Source organism: Cupressus sempervirens, chromosome 9 (genome assembly GCF_028749045.1).
Source record: "Cupressus sempervirens isolate cs-2001-9-10 chromosome 9, ASM2874904v1, whole genome shotgun sequence".
In the NCBI taxonomy this organism is placed as follows: Eukaryota; Viridiplantae; Streptophyta; class Pinopsida; order Cupressales; family Cupressaceae; genus Cupressus; species Cupressus sempervirens.
The window spans coordinates 302,144,374-302,164,238 of NC_143126.1; the positions used below are offsets into that span (position 1 = coordinate 302,144,374).

Consider the following 19,865-nt stretch of genomic DNA (forward strand, 5'->3'; position numbering starts at 1 on the left):
CACATTCATGCATAGTGACAAAAATAGAGCATGAAAATCATGTAAATGAATAACTCATGCCCTGTGTTTAAAGAATTTCAAAATCTGACACATCACAGTATCATACAATATTGAGACAGTGACACCCACTCTTGAGTCTTCATTCGCTAGAATTTAAAATAACAACTTAAAAAATCTACAAAATGTTCCACACGGTCAAATCTATCATTGGTAATACAATTAGTGACAAGATCTCAATCCAAGGCATTACCAGTACAGAACTAATTCCACCTATCATGCTTTTGAAAGTGCCTAGGTTGAAAAAGAGAGTTTGCATGACAAAAATAAGGGATGATATCATGTTGAATTTGCTAACCTGATATTAGCAGATTTGGTCAAATGAGTTAGAGTTTAGACCCTCTCAAAAATCTGAGGTTCTGTCAAAGATTATTATCAACACAATCCAAGTAAACATTTCTTTAAGAAGTGCTATTTTGGAAATGATTAATTTAGTAAAATCTGCCTTTTTTGAGTAAATCTATCTTCACTGCTTGTATAATTGACATGCCTTCCATGTTTTGCAGCTACATGAATATGAATGTCCACACATACTGCTTTTACAGAAAGGAAATAAAATAATCAAGCTGCCTGGTGGGCGCCTAAGGCCTGGTGAAAATGGTTAGTTGTGTTCTAGAAAACTTTCTGAAATTTTAGACTTTCAATATCAAGTAATATATTAGTAAATCCATAATTAGTTTTTGGAAGTTACTCTATGTACTTCCAAAAGACATCTAATTCATACTGCTTTATGGTATCTATTTTGTTTACTCAGAGATTGAAGGGTTAAAGCGTAAAATCACTAGCAACCTTAGTTCCAATTCAAGCAACTATCAACCGGACTGGAAGGTATTGTAATTCATGCTTGATTTATTAAAACACAGAGAGGGCATATTTTAGTTTATTCTTGCATATTATACATGTTTAGAGAATATAGTTGCTAACTTGTTAGTAATATGTTATACATTAGGTACTATGGTTGTAAATTATAGACTGGTAGATGTTCTCAAGTTGTTTGTGGTTCCATTAGATTAAATGTTTTAATAGGCTAGCTGAATACCAAGGTGAATGTTGGCCCATATTAGCAGAAGAAGATTTGGAATGCTGAGTGAGGATCCCCTTGGAAGCATCACAAAATAATTATTAGGGGGACACTGCGATCTCTATAGCTCCTCCAGCAATGTTTACCAATTAGGGACATGTTATGAACTAATCACACATTGTCCCATTGTAAATGGGTACCCCCTCTTTTTTCTTGCCCTTTTGGCTTTAGTTCTTGGTAGTTTTGTGCTCAGTCCCCTAGGATTCCCTTGTTTCAAATGAGAATTGGTAAAATTGGCCACATCTGGAAAAGATTTGTCCACCTGGCTCTTGGAATGGAAATTGTTTGTTTGTCTGAGAATTGAATATCTTGACACACTTGCTATTTTCTAAAATTTCTATTTTTAGTAAGTTTCACTATGTCTTGGAGTGACCTTATTTTGACTCTGGAACAACTTACTATTTTTAGCTTGTCTATTTTTAATAAATTTCATTATCTCCTGGATCGACCTTATTCTGGCTTTGGAACAACTTACTATTTTAGAAAGTATATTTTGGCAACAAGTGAGCTCTGGTTGATAAAGAGACAAAAGGGTATCTATTTCTATATCTAGAAGAATGAGCAACTAAGGCAGTCAATCAAAAAATGTTTAAGTCTAGAAACACCCTTGAAATATTTAAAACTGGCAAGGCATGAAAACATCAGAAAAAATGAAAAATCTTGGAAAAACTGAAATTCTTGAAAAAACTGGAAACCTTGGTAACAATTGAAATTTTTTGAAAAAGTTGGAAATCTTGGAAAAATTTGGAATCTTAGAAAAAATGAAAGATATTGTGAAAATTTCGAAATCTTGGAAAAAATGAAAATTCTTGGAAAAATTGGAAATCTTGGGGAAAAAAAAAAATCTCGGTAAATTTCAAAATCTTGAAAAAAATGGCCATGTTGGAAATTTTTTCCTTCATTGAAGAAAAAGGGCCAAGTAATGGAAAAGTTCTCCTTTACGGAAAGATGGAAAACGGCTAAGTGTTAGAAAATTGCTCCTTAATGGAAAGATGAAAAAATGGCTAAATGTGGAAAATTTCTCCTTTGCAGGAGAAGAATGGCCAAGTTTTGGAAAAATTCTCCTTCATGAAAAGATATAAAAATGCCCAAGCATTGGAAAATTTCTTCTTCATAAAAGAAAAATGGCCAAGAGTTGGAAAATTTCTCCTTCATGGAAAGATGAAAAAATGTTTGTGTTGGAAAATTTCTCCTCCATACAAGAAATTGTTACCCAAAAAATTGAAGGAAAAAACTAGACCGATTCTTCACTTTTGCTGCCAACAACATACAACAGATCAGAATGTTTTTGGAAGTATAGAAAATTTGGCAAACCTTTCTATTTCATAATGCAAGAGTATAATATTTTATTATTGGATAAAAACCATAGACATTACTTCTCAATACATTTGTGCACCTACGACCTGTCTAGGTAGATTTTATACTCAAACTTCTGCTTTCTTTTACGAAATTTCAAAGACTGGACAAATCTAGTCTTTGAAAAATAGTTGAAATTATAATGAATTGGGAAAGAGTTAAGTTTCTTCTCAACTAGCATGGAGCAATCTACACAATAGGTTCTATGGATTGCTTGTGTGGATAGGTAATGTTTTAAGCCAGTTACAGTCTGGTCCCATATTGATTATGGCTCAATTTTACGAGGCTCTGGTAGTCTCATGCAATTTTTGAATTACTACAATGTATAATTTGAAATCTATTCCTATTTTCGTGGAGCAGTTATACTTTGAGATTTGGAAATTGAGATGTAGGTGAAGAGATTGGGCTGAAGTTATGTAGCCACTGTTTAACCATGAATGTTTTTTGTGGCTGCATGTTTTATATTCCTTCCCTCACTGTTTCAATTTGCTTTTAGATTTAGTCTTAAAAATTTAATGATTAAAATTATTATAATTTGGTAACTGCTTGAAACGAAAAATCTTGGCATGATTGATTAGCTAAATTTTTCCTCCAAATTTTGAGCAGTTCCCGATTTAAGAAAAGCTAATCAGTTGCATGGAACCTTGCTGTCAATTTTAACTCGGTAATGCATTCTGTGCTGAATTATATTGCATTCCTGCCATACACATTCAGCCTCTAGGAAGGCATCGGAAGTTAGGGAGATACTTTGACATTTCTGAGAAGTTTCCTTCTTCTTTTGTGCACCGATGCATATAATTTATTTACTGGAGTCTGTAAAAAATTCCTACTGTATAATGTTTCTTATTGATTTCTTTATCAGAAATCTGTATTATTTCTCAAAGAATATTCACCATGTGTTTACACAAGCCTAAAACTCATTCATCCAATATCTTTGCAAACAAAAGATTGACAAACTATGCCAAAAATGAAATAGTCAGGAATAATATGAAAGTGGAGTCAGAATACTTCAAGTCTTGACCATACAGAGTTTTCACCAGGCATGGAGTGGATTATTTTCCTATTGCCGACATAGTGTGAGTTGGTCTTGGCAATGGAAGTCCAGAAGTCAGAAGGTAGTTCTTTGCAAGGTTGGAAAAAATGGTGATATTTCGCCAAACACATGATATATCTCGTGTAAAAAAGCCCAGTGATATAATCACTAAAAAATTTGGCTCCATTTTTTTCAAACTTATCGCTTGGATATTTTCCTGACAAAATTGCCTGGTCGTGCGAGATAATGCTGGATAAAATGGTCAATGGTTCATCGCAAACTATATAAAAAAACTGACCAGGAAATATGTAAAGAAACTGACCAGGAAATATATTAAAAAACTGGCCAGGAAATATATTAAAAAATTGCAATCATGGACCCACAAAAGTTACGGATTTGGCTTTAATGTAAGTCACACTCACGCCAATATTTGGCTTTAACAAAATAATGACAAAGATAGGATTTGGGCGATGATTGGAAAAGTTGAAAAGAGCCTCAGACTCAGACTGGACCTTACTGTCATAACAGCGATGACAGAGACCAGACTGTGTCAACGACAAAGATAGGATTTGGGCAATGATTGGAAAAGTTGAAAAGAGCCTCAGACTCAGACTGGCCCTTACTGTCATAACAGCGATGAGAGAGACCAGACTGCATCAAATCAGACTCGGACCAGACCATAAGGGCGTTGAGACTCAGATTGGGTGATTTTTTTTTTTTACTGAAAGCCTGAATTCTCAGCCTCAGATTATGTTTTTTTGTGCTGATTCCAGACTCCATTTTTGTTTGGTTTATAATATTTTTGAGTTTGATTTATAAAAAATGTATTTGTGGTTTTTTTGTGGTATCTTTTACTGTTATTTTTTTTATATATACAGTAAAAAATTGTTAGTAAAGAATATTTTAAAATTTATATACTGTATTTAGTATTTACTATGTTTAAATACAATTTACAGATATATGTTTATAAACTTATATAATATATATTGAATTTATAAAATAGTAATCATATGAGAAAGCTATAAGATTGTATTTATTGTTTATGAAGACATGTGAGAAATCTGTTATCACTAAATATAGATTCAATTCATTAATTTTTATAGGTTTAATCTGCACTAAAGTGTTATTTATTTAATATTATATGCTTTCTAAATATTAATTGTCTATTTTTGCTAGGTTCTCTAATTCCACCTATTTCTCTGCAGCATGGCTGGTGGTAGGAAGAGGGACCCTTTATGGAAACATGGGATCCCAGGACCAAATCAAGGAGATGTCCAATGTATCCATTGCCTTGAGCATATGACTTCGAGTGTAAGACAATTGAAATATCATCTTGCAAAGATTCCATGCAATGAGATTACACTGCGTGATAAATGTCTAAAGGAAGCTATAAGAGGCTTTCACAAGCCTTGAAATATATGTGCAAAAGAAGGCAACAAAGAAGAGGACATCAGAGTCCATCGAAGCCCCAATGGTTTTTTAAAGTTCTATAGGGTCACAAACAGGTAGAAAGGCTTCTTCTTCCATTGGGCCACTTATATGAGAATAGGGAAATGTGGGCAGGTATATATCAGACTTTTGGGTTTTATGTAACACTCTTGATGCTCAACTTGACTTGCTAGGCACTGCATGGAACAAAGAGATGCACGCAAAGACAAGGGCGATAGTTGCAAGATTTTGGTACTACAATGGCATTCCATGTTGAATCAATTGATTGCTTCAATTTTTGTGTTTGGTAAGGGGTTCAAGCCCCCAACTCATTATGAGTGTGAGTGGGCCATTGTTAGACAATGAGGTAAAAGCCATTCATCAACTTGTGGAAGAGCAATGAAAAGTTTGGGAATAGAGAGGCTGCACTATCATATCTTATGGGTGGACAAATGGCAAGAATAAGATGCTTAATGATTTTCTTGTTGCTTCAGGGGGAGTTAGTATTTTTAAAATCAGTTGATGCCTCTGAGTAAGTGAAAAATGTAAAAAAAATGTGCAACATATTGGATGAGGTAGTAGCGGAAGTGCGAGTATCTAATGTCATCCAGATTGTGACTAATAGTGTAGCTTCCTTTGTGGAACTCGATAGACTTCTAATGGAGAGGTATCCCACATTATTTTGGAGCCTTATTCAGTCCATTGTCTTGACTTGCTCCTTGAGGACCTAGGGAAACTGAGTTGTGTGGAGAAGATGGTTGAAGATGGAAGGAATATGAAAAAGTAAGTTTACAATCATGCATGGGTCTTGAGTCTCATGAGAGAGCACACTAGTGGTAAGGATCTTGTGTGAGCGGGGGTCACACACTTTGCTATTGATTTTCTCAACTTGCAAAGTATATTGGCCACATTGAACGACCAGAGGCATATGTGAGTGTGTTCAATGGTTAGAGAATCCTTATACCAAGACGCTTGAAGAAGAGAAGGTTGTGTTTGATGTTAGATTTGGAAAACCAATGGAGGAGATCATCAACATAAGTTTTCAAGTCTTGATTGATGATTTATTATTTAATTTTCAAATGTTTGCAATATGCTGATTTTTGTATAATTCTTTGTCCGAGTGTTAGAACCATTGGTAAGGGTTCTACAAATGGTGGATGGGGATAAAGCCTCATGGGTTATCTATATGAGGCCATGGATAGGGCCAAAGAGGCCATTCAACATTTGTATAGGTCAAATTAGACCCCATATAGACCCATATGGAACATAATCGATCATAGGTGGAACCAACAACTCCACCAACATATTCATGCAACTGCCTACTATTTGAACCCAAAATTCTATTTTCTTTGATAGTTTTAGAGTAAATGCAGAAGTTCAAATTGGCTTGGACACATGCATTCAGAGATTGGTTGCTGATTTGGACCTTTGAGACCTCGTACTGATTGAGTTATAGGGCTACAAGAGGGAAGAGGGACACCATTGTTTTTTGCTCTTGATTTCAAATGTAGGAGATACACCTTGCAACTAGGTAAAAAAGAACATTTTTTTAGTTTTATTATACCATTTATTAACTCGTTAAGTTTATTGGAATCTTCACCATATTATCAATGACTTTTTTTAATGCTTGCGAATCTTTGGTGGGAAGATTATCGTGCCACAACACCTAATCTTCAAAAGTTTCCCATCCAAATATTGTCATAGCCCTGTAGTGCTTATGGTTGCGAGAGAAACTGAAGTACTTCTGAGAACATACACACAAAGAAGTGCAATAGGTTGACTCAAAAGTGCTTGAATGACTTGGTTTATGTGCGGTACATCCTTCATTTGCACGAAAAGAAGGTGCAAGGGCAAGCTTCATATGAAGCACTTGACTTGGATGAGATTGATCCATATTTAGCAGATTGGATTGCACCTCTTGATGGTGATGATGTAGATGCGGATGTGGATGATCCTTTATCAACTGATGAGTAGCTAGTTGAGTTTTAGATGGAGGTAGATGATTGGGATGCAAAAGTGGTAGCATGGGAGGAGGAGTATGAGCTTGGTCATCCATTAGAGGCTTTTGTTGAGCCTGAGGCACCTATTCAAGCACCTATTTCCTGCAACTACTTCAACACCACTCATGCAACAACAATGATGTCTTTTGAGCTCTAGTTGTAGAGGCAATTTATGATTTCTACTTCTAGTTTCAATTGATAGTGAAAGTTGAAGTTAATATGTATTCAAAATTTGTAGTTTCAGGGAGTTTGACTTCTATATGCCTTGAACTTTTTTTATTCAAATTTCATACTTGTTTTTTGGTATATGAGTCTATCACTATGTTAATCTTCTAAGTTTTAATTGCTATGATTTACTATTTAGCTCAAAACTTTGATTAATATGATGGATATCTCATATCAGTATTAGTTCTACAAATTTGGTGTGTATGTGTGTGTTTTTAAAGAATATTTTATGAAATTGTATATTTTCAAATGTTCAATAAAAATGTTGATTTATTGCCAAGTTTTTATCGATTCCCTGATTTTCAATTTTTTTGGGCCAACTAAGATATTGCTAAAACCAAGTTTTTCAACTTTGGTATTTCTATAGGGAAAATAAAATCTGTCATATCCTTCTTGTATTATTAACACAATTTTGAGTAGACTGTGTTGAAGTTTTCTTTGTCGACATTTTGGATCACACTCTGTGATCCATCATTAGTTTTTTTTCATCGATGTTTCGTATCAAAGTCTATGATCCATCATCAAGATGATGGATCATGGAGTGTGATCCAAACAATTGATGAAGAAAACCTCAAGAAAATCTATTCGAAAAAAGCGTTAATCCTTCTTGTGTTTTAATCCCAATCAAAACTCTCTTAGCCGTGAGTGGAAATATTTGAATTTTCAGTGATCTTTAAGAGACTCCCACCTAGGAATGTTGTGTTCTTCTAGCAAGATCCACACCCCTGACAAGGTTAAATAAAAATGAATCTCGACACTAGAAGTAAGAGTGCCAATGGTTTCCAACTTTCCAACACCCAGGAAACTATTCATAGCATACAAAGAATAACAATGGTCACCTATGATGAAAAATCTGCTTAGAAGAACTGCAAATGGAATTCAACCCTCAACTCCTCCCAAGCACTATGAACTATAACTTACTTATTCAACAATAAATCTCATCTTTAATAGTGGAGTCCTCAAATGCCATCCTCATTTGTTCATAAGCTCTTGCTTACAATATTGCTGGAAATATCGGCCATGGCTAGTGGAAGTTGGCTCAAAAATAGAATCAAAATTTTCTCTTTTTGTGAAGTGCATTAATTACACTTGTCGGGAAACATATTCCAATATAGCAGCAAGGAAATAAAAAATCTAAGAGTGCCGATAAATTTCAGAAATGTTTGTGCAAAACCTTTAATAATACTCACAGTATTGACCAAACCACAAAATTGCCAATGTGGAATTTACAATGAACTTCGTTTGATACTGCCAATGACTTAATTATATACCGATACCATCAATAATTCTTCAGACACTATACCAATGGTTATCTCTTGACAAGTATCCATTTTATCTATGTTACCACATTCACCTGCTAGACCCCAAAGTCGAAAGTTGGTTCACGACAAATTCGCAAGCGGTGAAGGTTCGCTTCAAATTCGATTTTTTATTTGATGAATCCGATGTAAATTCAATCATTGGGACCATGGTCAAATTTCAAATAGTTTTGACCGAATTTGTAAATTGCCGCATGAGCCTGAAGCAAAAATGTAGATGAATTTGGGTGAAGATGGACGAATTTGGTAGAGTCGATTTTGTTGACTTTTTATTAAAGTATTTAAACATTTTTTGCAAATTAAGCCTAAAAGTGACTCGATACACACTAATCTCATGACACAAGTCTCACACGACAATCTCCCACGACACATGTACCATTTTCTCACATGACATGTAGGTATTATTTTCTCATAGGCAATGACTAGTGTACTTTATTTGCGACAAGTCTCCTATCTATTAGGAACTTCTTTTTCATCGGTGACATGTTTCCTCATCTAGCAGTGACAAGTTCTTTAGTAGGAACTGGGTCACCTTGTAGCAACTGGGTGGTCTTTTAGTAGTGACTGTGTGGTTTGGTGTTTTGTAGAGCTAGTGGGTAGCTACATGTAGTTTTCTAACTTGTTTATTTAGTATTTTGTTTGTTTTTATTTTTTATTTTACATTTTTCTAATGTAAAAAAAAAATAGACAAGCAATGAAAAAAAAGAGCATCAAACTTGATTTGAACAAATTGTCTTTACATTAAGGGAACATCAACTATTTGTTACAGTCATATCATTTATTCGTGTAGCAATCATAGTAGATGAATGCTAATAGGATAAAAATGCCAATGGAAACAATTGTAAGAAATTTATGAGATACAAATGTCAAAATTCATAAATTGAACACTAGAGTTACAATAGAGATACATATTCATCTGTTGTCTATGATTGAGAAAGTCTTTTTACGTTTATTTTTTACAAAATGAAATGATTTCCTTAGTTTTATTTTCCTTTTTTTGCTTTGTTTGTTCTTTGTAGATTCAAAAAATGGTTGCGAGTGCTTCTAGCACTAAAAACTCCCCCTTCAAAATAGACAAATGCTCTCCAATATGAAAATATGTGGAAATGGTTTAACCAATGGCAGGTGGAGGAAGTTATGTGTGGATTTGCAGCCATTGCAAAGAAATCTAGTAGCTCTTATAGTAGAGTGAAAGCACATTTGTGCTTTATTCCTTAAAAGGGCATTAGATGTACAAGGTAGCCAAGAGTTAACGAGGTACCACCTAAAACGCTTCTTCCAAACCACATTGTGAATAAATGTATTCAAGAGGAAAAACAAGTAGACGAAGCAGTTGGGCATGCTAAATCTCATCCTTTGCAAAATGCTAGAAAGAAAACAAAAGTATCATCTATGGTTTCAGTTTCCACTTCCAATGAACCACTTGTAGAGGGCCATTCATTGTTGTGTGCTCCTCAAGAACAATTTGCAAATAATAGAGCAAAAGGGCCCTTGGAAAAATCATTATAGAATGAAACTAGAGACATTGCCTAGGAAGACATGGTGAGATGCATCTATTCAAAGGGATTGTCATTTAATGTTGTTTGCTCATCGTATTGGCAAAAAGTGGTGAGATCACTTAATGAGGCTTCAAAAGTGTTCAAGGGCCTGAGTTATGAGAATTTGTGCACCACTTAATGGATAGAGAGGTGATCAATGTAGAGGCTACCATGTAGCCCATCCAGGACTCATGGATCAAAATATGAGTGACCATAGTATTCGATGGATGGAAAGATGGGAGAAATGGTCCTTTGATCAATATTATTGTAGCGTCCACTAGAGCCACAATATTTTTGAAAGATGTGGATTTTAAAGGGGAGGTGAAGGACGATCCTTTCATTGCAAACATTCTCATCCAAGCCATTGAGCAAGCTGGCCCTCAAAATTTTGTTCAGGTAATAAACGACAATGCGAAGAATTGCAAGGCTGCTGTGTTATTGGTTGGAGAGTGCTTCAAGCACATTTTTTGGACACCTCGTGCTATGCAATCACTCAACCTAATGTTGCAAAACAATTGGTACTAAGATTGAGTGGATTAAAATAATGTATGAAGATGCACATGAGATCCAACTATTCATCACAAACCACCATATGATGCAAGCCATATTTAGACAATTCTCGAAATTGGAGCTCTTGAAGATAAGTTAAATTATTTAAAAGCTGAATATGTTTTTTGAAATTTACTCACTTTTGTTTTAGTAAACTTTCTATGTTTTTAAATTTAAGTTTTAATCTTGATTTTAATTTATTATTGTTTTGATTTTAAAATAGGTTGCAGAAACCTTCTTTGCCTTGACTGCTATTGTTTTCAGATCCCTTGTCAATGTTAAAGAGGCGTTGTCTAAAATGGTAATCGATGCTAGTTGGAGCATATAGAGGCAATCTAATAGTGCCTAGTGTTAATGTTGTAGCTTCAATTGGATTAAATTGACGTAGAGAAAATTCTTCTATGGTTATTGGTCTATAATCAATTAGACAAACCCACTTATGTGTACTTATGTATATATTTATTATATATAATATATATAATATATATATTATATATAATATATATATTATATATAATATATTAATATTAATATTGTCTAATTAACGATTGATTAATTTATTACCAAAGAGACATGTCTCTTCTATAGATATTTATATAACCTTCAAATTTGCATTTGGAACATACAAAAATATATGGCAGTGCTTAGTACATTTGTAGAGATCCATGAAAACTAAAATGGTATTAGAGCTTAGGCTACAAACGTAGGATAAATAGACGTATCTTCATCCACACATTAATATAGACGGTCCTTATTAGATTGAAACTGTGTTGTTTTTGCTACAAAAGAGACCCACTCATTGAATTTAGAGACTATTTATTCAGAAAAATATTTTGTTAGCGTTTTTGTGGGCCTCGATTTTGCATTTGCCATCTAAAGATTGACGTTGCTTTAACTATAGAAATAGTTCACCGTAGTTGGAAAACATTGTCGAGGTAATTATGAACATGCCTTTGTTATTGGTCAGAGCAAATATATTGGAGGCGAAATAATGTTTGAGAAACTCGGCGGCAATAATCTTATAATCCAACTTAATGAAGGATGCAACTTGAATAATTAATAGTGGTCGGCATCAAATATGCATTCAATCTGCAACTGTAAGCATAGTTCCGGAACAAGTGATAGAATCTTTGTAGTTGTACATTAACATCAAATGTAATGATTTTCTTCATCGTGGGCATGCTGTGTCATGGAGTGAAGAGTAGACAGATTGGTGTCATTACAAAGACAACCTATCTCGGGTTATACAAAACAGTTTTTGGTGTTAGAATCTGAAGTTTTGACACAGATTGGAGACCCAATCTAATGTATGATTCTTATGAGAGTGTATAATCATGCACTCATCCCAAATAGTGCTATCAAGCAGACATTCAGCACAAAAATATCATACACCGGAGTTTCTAACGACTGCACAAACATCACAGAAGGTATGGAAGGAATCATCGCAGGTTTGGAGAACTTGAATATCCTTGCATAATATCGCTGACATAATGGGGAGTATTGTCATTAAAATGAGGGCTTTAATATTCTATCAGTATCTGAGATTTATATAGGCTGGAATAAGTAAAATATATCAAAATCAAAATATGGGAAAATATATATAACAATAGCACTGTTAAAAACTACCATCATGAGCTTCTACCTGTCACATTGACATCAACCAGCATAGGGTCAAAGATGAATATATGTGATTCAACAATGGATTGTGAAGTTCATTGCAGATATATTAAATGCTATGATAAAGAGAAGATTTTTCTCAGGGGCTGAATATACCTCAAAGGAATTTATCAAAGCTTCCATATCTAATAATGTGAACGTATCCATATATTACTATCAACTATTCGTAATTCCTGAAGATTTTGAATTGGATGTATCTGCGAGACCTGGAGATAGGAAGAGTAATAATAATAACTGAAACACCATGAGAATATTGGTGCAGTGCTTATATGCTCCCTTTACGACACAGAAAAAAAAAGTAAGACAAAAGTCATATCGTGATATTGCTATCAGGATTTAACTGTGTGATTTTGAGTCAAACTTATTGACCCATGTTTCATGAGTAGTGATTCAACATGAATCCATCTCTCATGAGAATAAATGGAAGACTTAGCACTCATTGGATCTAGGTGATGCTCACAGGGGTGAAGCACCGGGACTTCCTGGGAGGTCACCCATCCCAGTACTACTCCAGATTGAGCGCGCTTAACTACAAAGTTTCCTCCATGGTTAAACCCAAAGCTTGCAACCCCATTTGCAAAACCTTTACCAAGTGTTGTGCCTTATGAACCATTCATTAGAAAGCCCCTTAAGCTCATCAATTGATAAGTAGGAGATAATTTCCACAGCAAGTCAAATTGTGATATTGCTATTAGGATTTAACTGTGTGATTTTGAGTCAAACTCATTGACCCATGTTTCATGAGTAGTGATTCAACATGAATCCATCTCTCATGAGAATAAATGGAACACTTAGCACTCATTGGATCTAGGTGATGCTCACAGGGGTGAAGCACCGGGACTTCCCGGGAGGTCACCCATCCCAGTACTACTCCAGCCTGAGCGCGCTTAACTGCAGAGTTTCCTCCATGGTTAATGAATGGTTCATAAAGCACAACACTTGGTGAAGGTTTTGCAAATGGGGTTGCAAGCTTTGGGTTTAACCATGGAGGAAACTCTGTAGTTAAGCGCACTCAGGCTGGAGTAGTACTGGGATGGGTGACCTCCTGGGAAGTCTCGGTGCTTCACCCCTGTGAGTATCACCTAGATCCAATGAGTGCTAAGTGTTCCATGTGATATTGCTATCAGGCTGGAGTAGTACTCGGATGGGTGACCTCTCGAGAAGTCCCGATGCTTCACCCCTGTGAGCATCACCTAGATCCAATGAGTGCTAAGTGTTCCATTTATTCTCATGAGAGATGGATTCATGTTGAATCACTACTCATGCAACATGGGTCGATGAGTTTGACTCAAAATCACACAGTTAAATCCTGATAGCAATATCACAATTTGACTTGATTTCCACAGCAAGTCAAATTGTGATATTGCTATCAAGATTTAACTGTGTAGTTGTGATATTGCTATTAGGCTGGAGTAGTACTGGGATGGGTGACCTCCCGGGAAGTCCCCGTGCTTCACCCTTGTGAGCATCACCTAGATTCAATGAGTGCTAAGTGTTCCATTTATTCTCATGAGAGATGGATTCATGTTGAATCACTACTCATGAAACATGGGTCAATGAGTTTGACTCAAAATCACACAGTTAAATCCTGATAGCAATATCACAATTTGACTTGCTGTGGAAATTATCTCCTACTTATCAAAAGTCATATCATTCGAACGCAAGAAGATTGAAAAGAAGTTGGTGCAGATATAAAAGAAGAGTTATTATTGATTAGAACCTTTAATCTGCAGGCGTTATCACATAAGATAAAAGGATTCATTATTGTAAACAATGGAACCCATATTGGATTAAGTAATATTATATGAGTGGCAATAATATTTAAGATGATATTTATAGGTTGCAGGCATGTTAAAAATGTAGTGAACATGAAAGACAACATTAAATATCCAATATTGAAGCTGCCCAAAGTGATGGAATGACACTAGTTCTTGGTAGATAGTTCCTACTGCATAACAATATTAAATCGAGTTCCACAGTGCCATTGACTCAGTAATAGGTTGTAATATTCCCCTTTCTAATCTGCTGATAGAAGTTAAAATTTCACTTGAGGTATTTTAACAAACAGTTGGCATACAACATGACAGCTGGAAATGATTGATATCACTGTCGTGTCTGGTCTATGGTTATTATCAATTTTAATGGACTGCTGTTCAACAATTTACTTCAATGAAATGATCCGAAGCTCAAGAGATAATAAACATTCAATCAAAATAACATGTATATTAAGGAGTGCTGTTGAATCCAAATGACAGTGAAATCTCCTGCTGCTATAACAGTGATCACATATGCAAGTACCAAACGTGGAAAGATATTCATATGAACCAGACTAATTGCATCCCTTTTACATAGCCAATCATTTTGCCTATTCACCAGTCGGGTTAGGAACAGACCAATGAATAGACTTCTTACACATTCAGAATTTAAGACATATTGACAACAACTATGTTCCTCGGCATATAAGAAAAGGGAAAGACTAAATGTAACAAATGAACCTGGATTTTAACGTGTTTGGCACTGCAGCCCTCTTGCTCCACGATGGTGACTCAAACTCAATGACGTCCTTAGCTGGTGTATTCTCGCTGCTAACGTGGACTGGTGTGCTGGAGGTGGTGATGTTTTCAGACCAGTTACTGCTGTTATTCTCATGTCTGTACTTTATGTCTGCTGCTACAAAACCTGCTATGACCAGCAGTGATGTCTCCTTCACTGTGACTGCTGCTGGGTCCTCACGTCTACACTTGGTCCACTCCTCACGCGTCCTAGTTACAATGCTAACTCTGGCCGTTTGTCACCGTGACCCTGACCACCGGTTTGCTGCTGGTGTGTATGCTGATAGTGTTTCTTCTCACACCTGATATCACTCAAACCCACTCTATCTCTAGCTGCGTAAGGTACTGATAACATATACTTCCAGCTAATACGAGGAGAACTCAAATTACTTCCACGTGAATGCTTACTTCTGTTAACTGGCTCGATCTGATGCAAGAATCTTAAACCGTTGTGTACATCTAAACCAGTTTGTACTCCTTTAGAGCTATTGGGGCTATGTCCAGCTTCCCAACGTCTTAAGGGGTTTCGTCCCTAAGATTTTTAGTCACATTCCAGCAACCGATTTTCAAAGCAATGTCTTAATATGTTTTCATGATGTCAATCCCAATGTAGCTCCACAATTTTATAACCTCGATATGAGGAAAGACACAAACAACTAGGTGATGTGGGATAAAAATCCAATTTCATCTTTTAGTCAGTTAAGTTACTTTTGTCATAAAGTGACTTTAAATCATACAGTAACTTTATATTTGCACTTTATAATATTAAAGTGACTTTATTATTATAAGTTACTTTATAACTTTATAATAACATTAAAATATTTAAATAAATTACTTAAGTCACTTGAATCTTAATATCTCTTGAAATACTTGTCTGACTGCCATCTCGTCTAAAATAGGAATCTCTCCTCATAATTCCCCATGTGACCAAATGCACTTTCTAAAAATAGAAAGGGTCCATCTCTATTACTCCTTACTATACATAGTATGGAAAATGGAGTCCAAATGATATCGAACGAAGGCCAAATTCATAAATCCCTGAATGTTGGAGATGGATCAATCATCAAAAGACCCTCTAACCATCCTCATTAGACTACGAGGATCCAATATTGGGTTAATCCCTGAAAATCTGATGTTGGCAACAAATGGGGACATTATAGTCCTCCCTTCCCGAGATTGCTTGAGGGCAAGCAATCCAACAATCACAATGAACTCCATCCTCCACCTGGATCCCAAATGAAGTAGTATGTGACACCCCTATTAAGATTGAACCAACTGCATACCGTGAACATCATTAGGACCAACAACATAACCTGCAGTATAACACTCAAAACTTGTGCTAATGATGTAGGAGTTAGAATATCACCAGAAGAATCTCTCACAAGAAATATCTTCATCCTGGTCCTCACCCAAACAATAAAAACTGGACTAGAATCTTGATCAACAATCCCTTGAAGAGACGTAGCTACAGGAGAACCATATGCACTCATGCCAACTGTCACAACCATAGGTGTAGCCGCATCAAAATTTGTTGACACAGGAACATTACCAACTGCCGCAACACAAAACTAAATCTTTACAGATGGTGGAAACTGAGTCCATTTCCACTCAGGTGAGTGATCAACATCAACCTCAAACAACGGATTGTCATAAGACAATGTTGCATCCATGTCAAACGTTGGACTATCCATGAAGTGAACATCAACACTTTGTTGATCGATAGTATAACATGACTCTATCACTACATCGCTCACTTCGTCAACAATAACAAGTGTACTATTATCAGAGCACACATATACAACCTCTTGTATATTGCAGAACTCCTCATTGGATGGCTCAACCGACACAGAAGTGGTTGCTGATATGACAGTATCCTCGCATGTAACTACTCCCACTATTGCTGCATGGCCATCAAATACATGATCCGGGGAACTCATGCCAACAATTGCATCATCTGACTTAACTTGACATAAATCCTCATCACATTCCACCTCAATTGTGCCCAACTCATGCAGTGTCTCATAAGAAATGTCCCGCAGATTTGAAGCCGCAACTATATCATCACATTTCGCCCTCAGAAAAAGTGATATCATTCTCTGCTCAAAACTCGGCTTTGAAATCAGTTGGGTCATTCGTTTGTGATTTTGATTCACTAGCATATCCAACTGTTTCACAATACCCTGTATCTCAGAATCTCCCTCCATTAGCGGAGAAGTATGCCCTCTGCAGGTGTAATGAATACCAAACCTTTTGTCACCATCCACAATGCTGAAAACTAGGTCGTCTACTTGTGGGTCAAAAGAAAAGTGATGAGCACTCCTCACAGTGTAATGCCGATAAAAACTCCCAATCTTTGTCAAGGGCTCATCATCATAAAACTGGAAATTAGAAGATGGCTCCAATCTCTGACTTTGAACTATTGGTTGGGCAGGATCTTGGGCAACCCTCTCAGCAAGCTCAACCACAAAATCCCTATTGGGAAGCATTATAGCCAAGGTCTTTACAATCTTCCTCACTAATCGTCGAATAGCATGAGAGCACCGAATGAGAGAACCCTCAGACATACTGTATGAAACCTCCCGCAAATCCGAGCTCTCAAGAAAATAGTCCATGAATGACTCAGTACAATAGAAATTATATGTGGAAGCATCAATCTTCTCCCTCGCAATCCACAACTGATCTCTTTGAAAATGTGACAATGCCAACTGTCCAATGCTATTAGCTGTATGAAAAGAAGAAATAGATTCACTTCTAGAAGAAGGAAGCAAATCACCACGAGAGCCTGTCTCCACTGATGCTCTCACCTCCTTTGTACATACTACACTCATATCCTGGCCGATTGTGTTTGCCACATCATCACATCCCTCACCCTCAACCATAGAAGCAAACTCACCACCAACCACAATATGTAACTGAATAGGGTCTGGGGTTGGTGTTGATTGTACCCGTTCTAACTCTATGGTAACCTCATCCAACTGTGATTGTGACTCCTGAAGAGCCAACTGAGTATATTGAAGAGAGTCCATCGTCACCTCAAACTCCCGAGCTCCCACTTCCTCCTCTTTCATTAACATCTCATAGCAGGTGCTACCCCACTCCAGAAGATAATCTCTGTCATCAACTAATCGAGAGTAATTATGCTTCAAGATCCTAACAGCCTCTCGAAGCGCATGAACCTCTGCTAGGGAAAGACTACTATCACCGTGCTCATCTGACACAGGGGCACCCTAACCAGATATAGCTAGCATATGACGAATAGCATCATAATGATCAAGACATGAAGAAATGTCACTATCAATCACCTTCAGCTAGTAAGTCACATGATGCCTTTGTAACCCCTAACTCCTATGCAAGCTTTGTGTCTCACTAACTGCACTGTGATAGGAAACTGAATCAGAACTATCCACCACAAGATCACTCATACATGTGCTATCATCCTTGCACAACTCTACATCCGAGATACAACTACTATGTACCTCAAACAACTCTTTCGAAGAAATAGAAGTCCTCGCAATATCAATCTCCCCACATGTCTTAGCTTCCACCTCAATAGTAAGATCCTATAAACATCAATCCTAGGACTCATCCAAAACCTCCTCAGAGTCGTCACCCAATATCTCCTCAGAGTCGTCACCCAATATCTGACAATGGGTATCATACCTGGTGCAACTCATAGCATCATCTAACAAATCATCAGAGGTGTCCATACTGTCTGCATCCCCATCACCTAATAGAGCCTCAATTGCCGTCACTTCACTCTGCAGACATGACTCTATGTCAGGTTGTGAATCAAAAATGCTAGAGCATGAACCCATATCTATTGACTCTGCTGTAACACCCAAGTCACTGACATCACAATTGGGTGACTTCATACATGCATTGGTCCCACTTGAGGAAGCAACTGCCTCCTGCCCTGAGCAACACTATGACAACTCACATACAAATCTCCAATAATAATTCCATCCTCAAGAGAGCCTGAAGTATCAATAGTAACAACTACATCAACTGCCTTTGCACTAACTGCAACAACTCTAGGGGCCTCAACGTACTGAAGCTTAGTGCTGCTATCCATCAAGGGTATTGACACATCTACTGATCTCTGTGAAATGGGTCCATCATCAACACTGCAGATAGGACTAGTAGGTGTCGTACTAAATACAGAGACATCTGCATCATGGACACCTGTCGGGGAAAACTCAAGCTTCCTTCCTTACAATCTTGATGTCAACCTTCTAAAGTCAGAAACCATATACCTTGCTATCCTCTCAATTGTCTCTGGATTCGACAAGCTCTCCGCTAACCTCTATTGATAAAGCTTAAATTTTTCCATACTCTCATACAAAGCTTTCATTTTCATGCTAAATTCCTCATTACTCCACTGGCTTCTATAACTACCAGTCCTCCTATGTCTGTCCATAGGAAAAAAAAAGCTAGAGTGCTGGTCACTCCAAATGCAACAACAAAACTGAAAATAAAATAACTTTACTACCCCTCAGGATGGCAGGAAACTAGGCTCTAATACCACTGTAATATTTCCCTTTTTAATCTGCTGATAGAAGTTAAAATTTCACTTGAGGTATTTTAACAAACAATTGGCATACAACATGACGGCTCGAAATGATTGATATCACCGTTGTTTCTGGTTTGTGGTTATTATCAATTTTAAAGGATTTCTGTTCAACAATTTACTTCAATGAAATGATCCAAAGCTCAAGATATAATAAACATTCAATCAAAATAACTTGTATATTAAGGAGTGCTGTTGAATCCAAATGCTAGTGAAATCTCTTGCTGCTATAACAGCGATCACATATGCAAATACTAGACGTGGAAATATATTCATATGAACTAGACTAATTGCATCCCTTTTACATAGTCGATCATTTTGCATATTCACCAATTGGGTTAGAAACAAACCAATGAATAGATGTCTTACACATTCAAATTTTAAGACATATTGACAATAAGTATGTTCCTCGACATATAAGAAAACGGAAAGACTAAATGTAACAAATGAACTTGGAGTTTAATGTGTTTGGCGCTACGGCCC

At 36.4% G+C, this 19,865-nt stretch overlaps 1 protein-coding gene across 2 annotated transcripts in view; it reads left to right on the forward strand.

The window, feature by feature from the left end:
* LOC149538604 (pre-mRNA cleavage factor Im 25 kDa subunit 2-like) overlaps window positions 1-19,865 on the forward strand; it is a 74,344-nt gene that overhangs the window by 12,013 nt on the left and 42,466 nt on the right. For both annotated transcript variants that reach the window (XM_089799918.1, XM_089799916.1), the window contains exons 3-4: window positions 564-657; window positions 812-885. In XM_089799918.1, coding sequence (XP_089656044.1) covers window positions 564-657; window positions 812-885 — 168 coding nt within the window. The remainder of the gene's footprint in view (window positions 1-563; window positions 658-811; window positions 886-19,865) is intronic.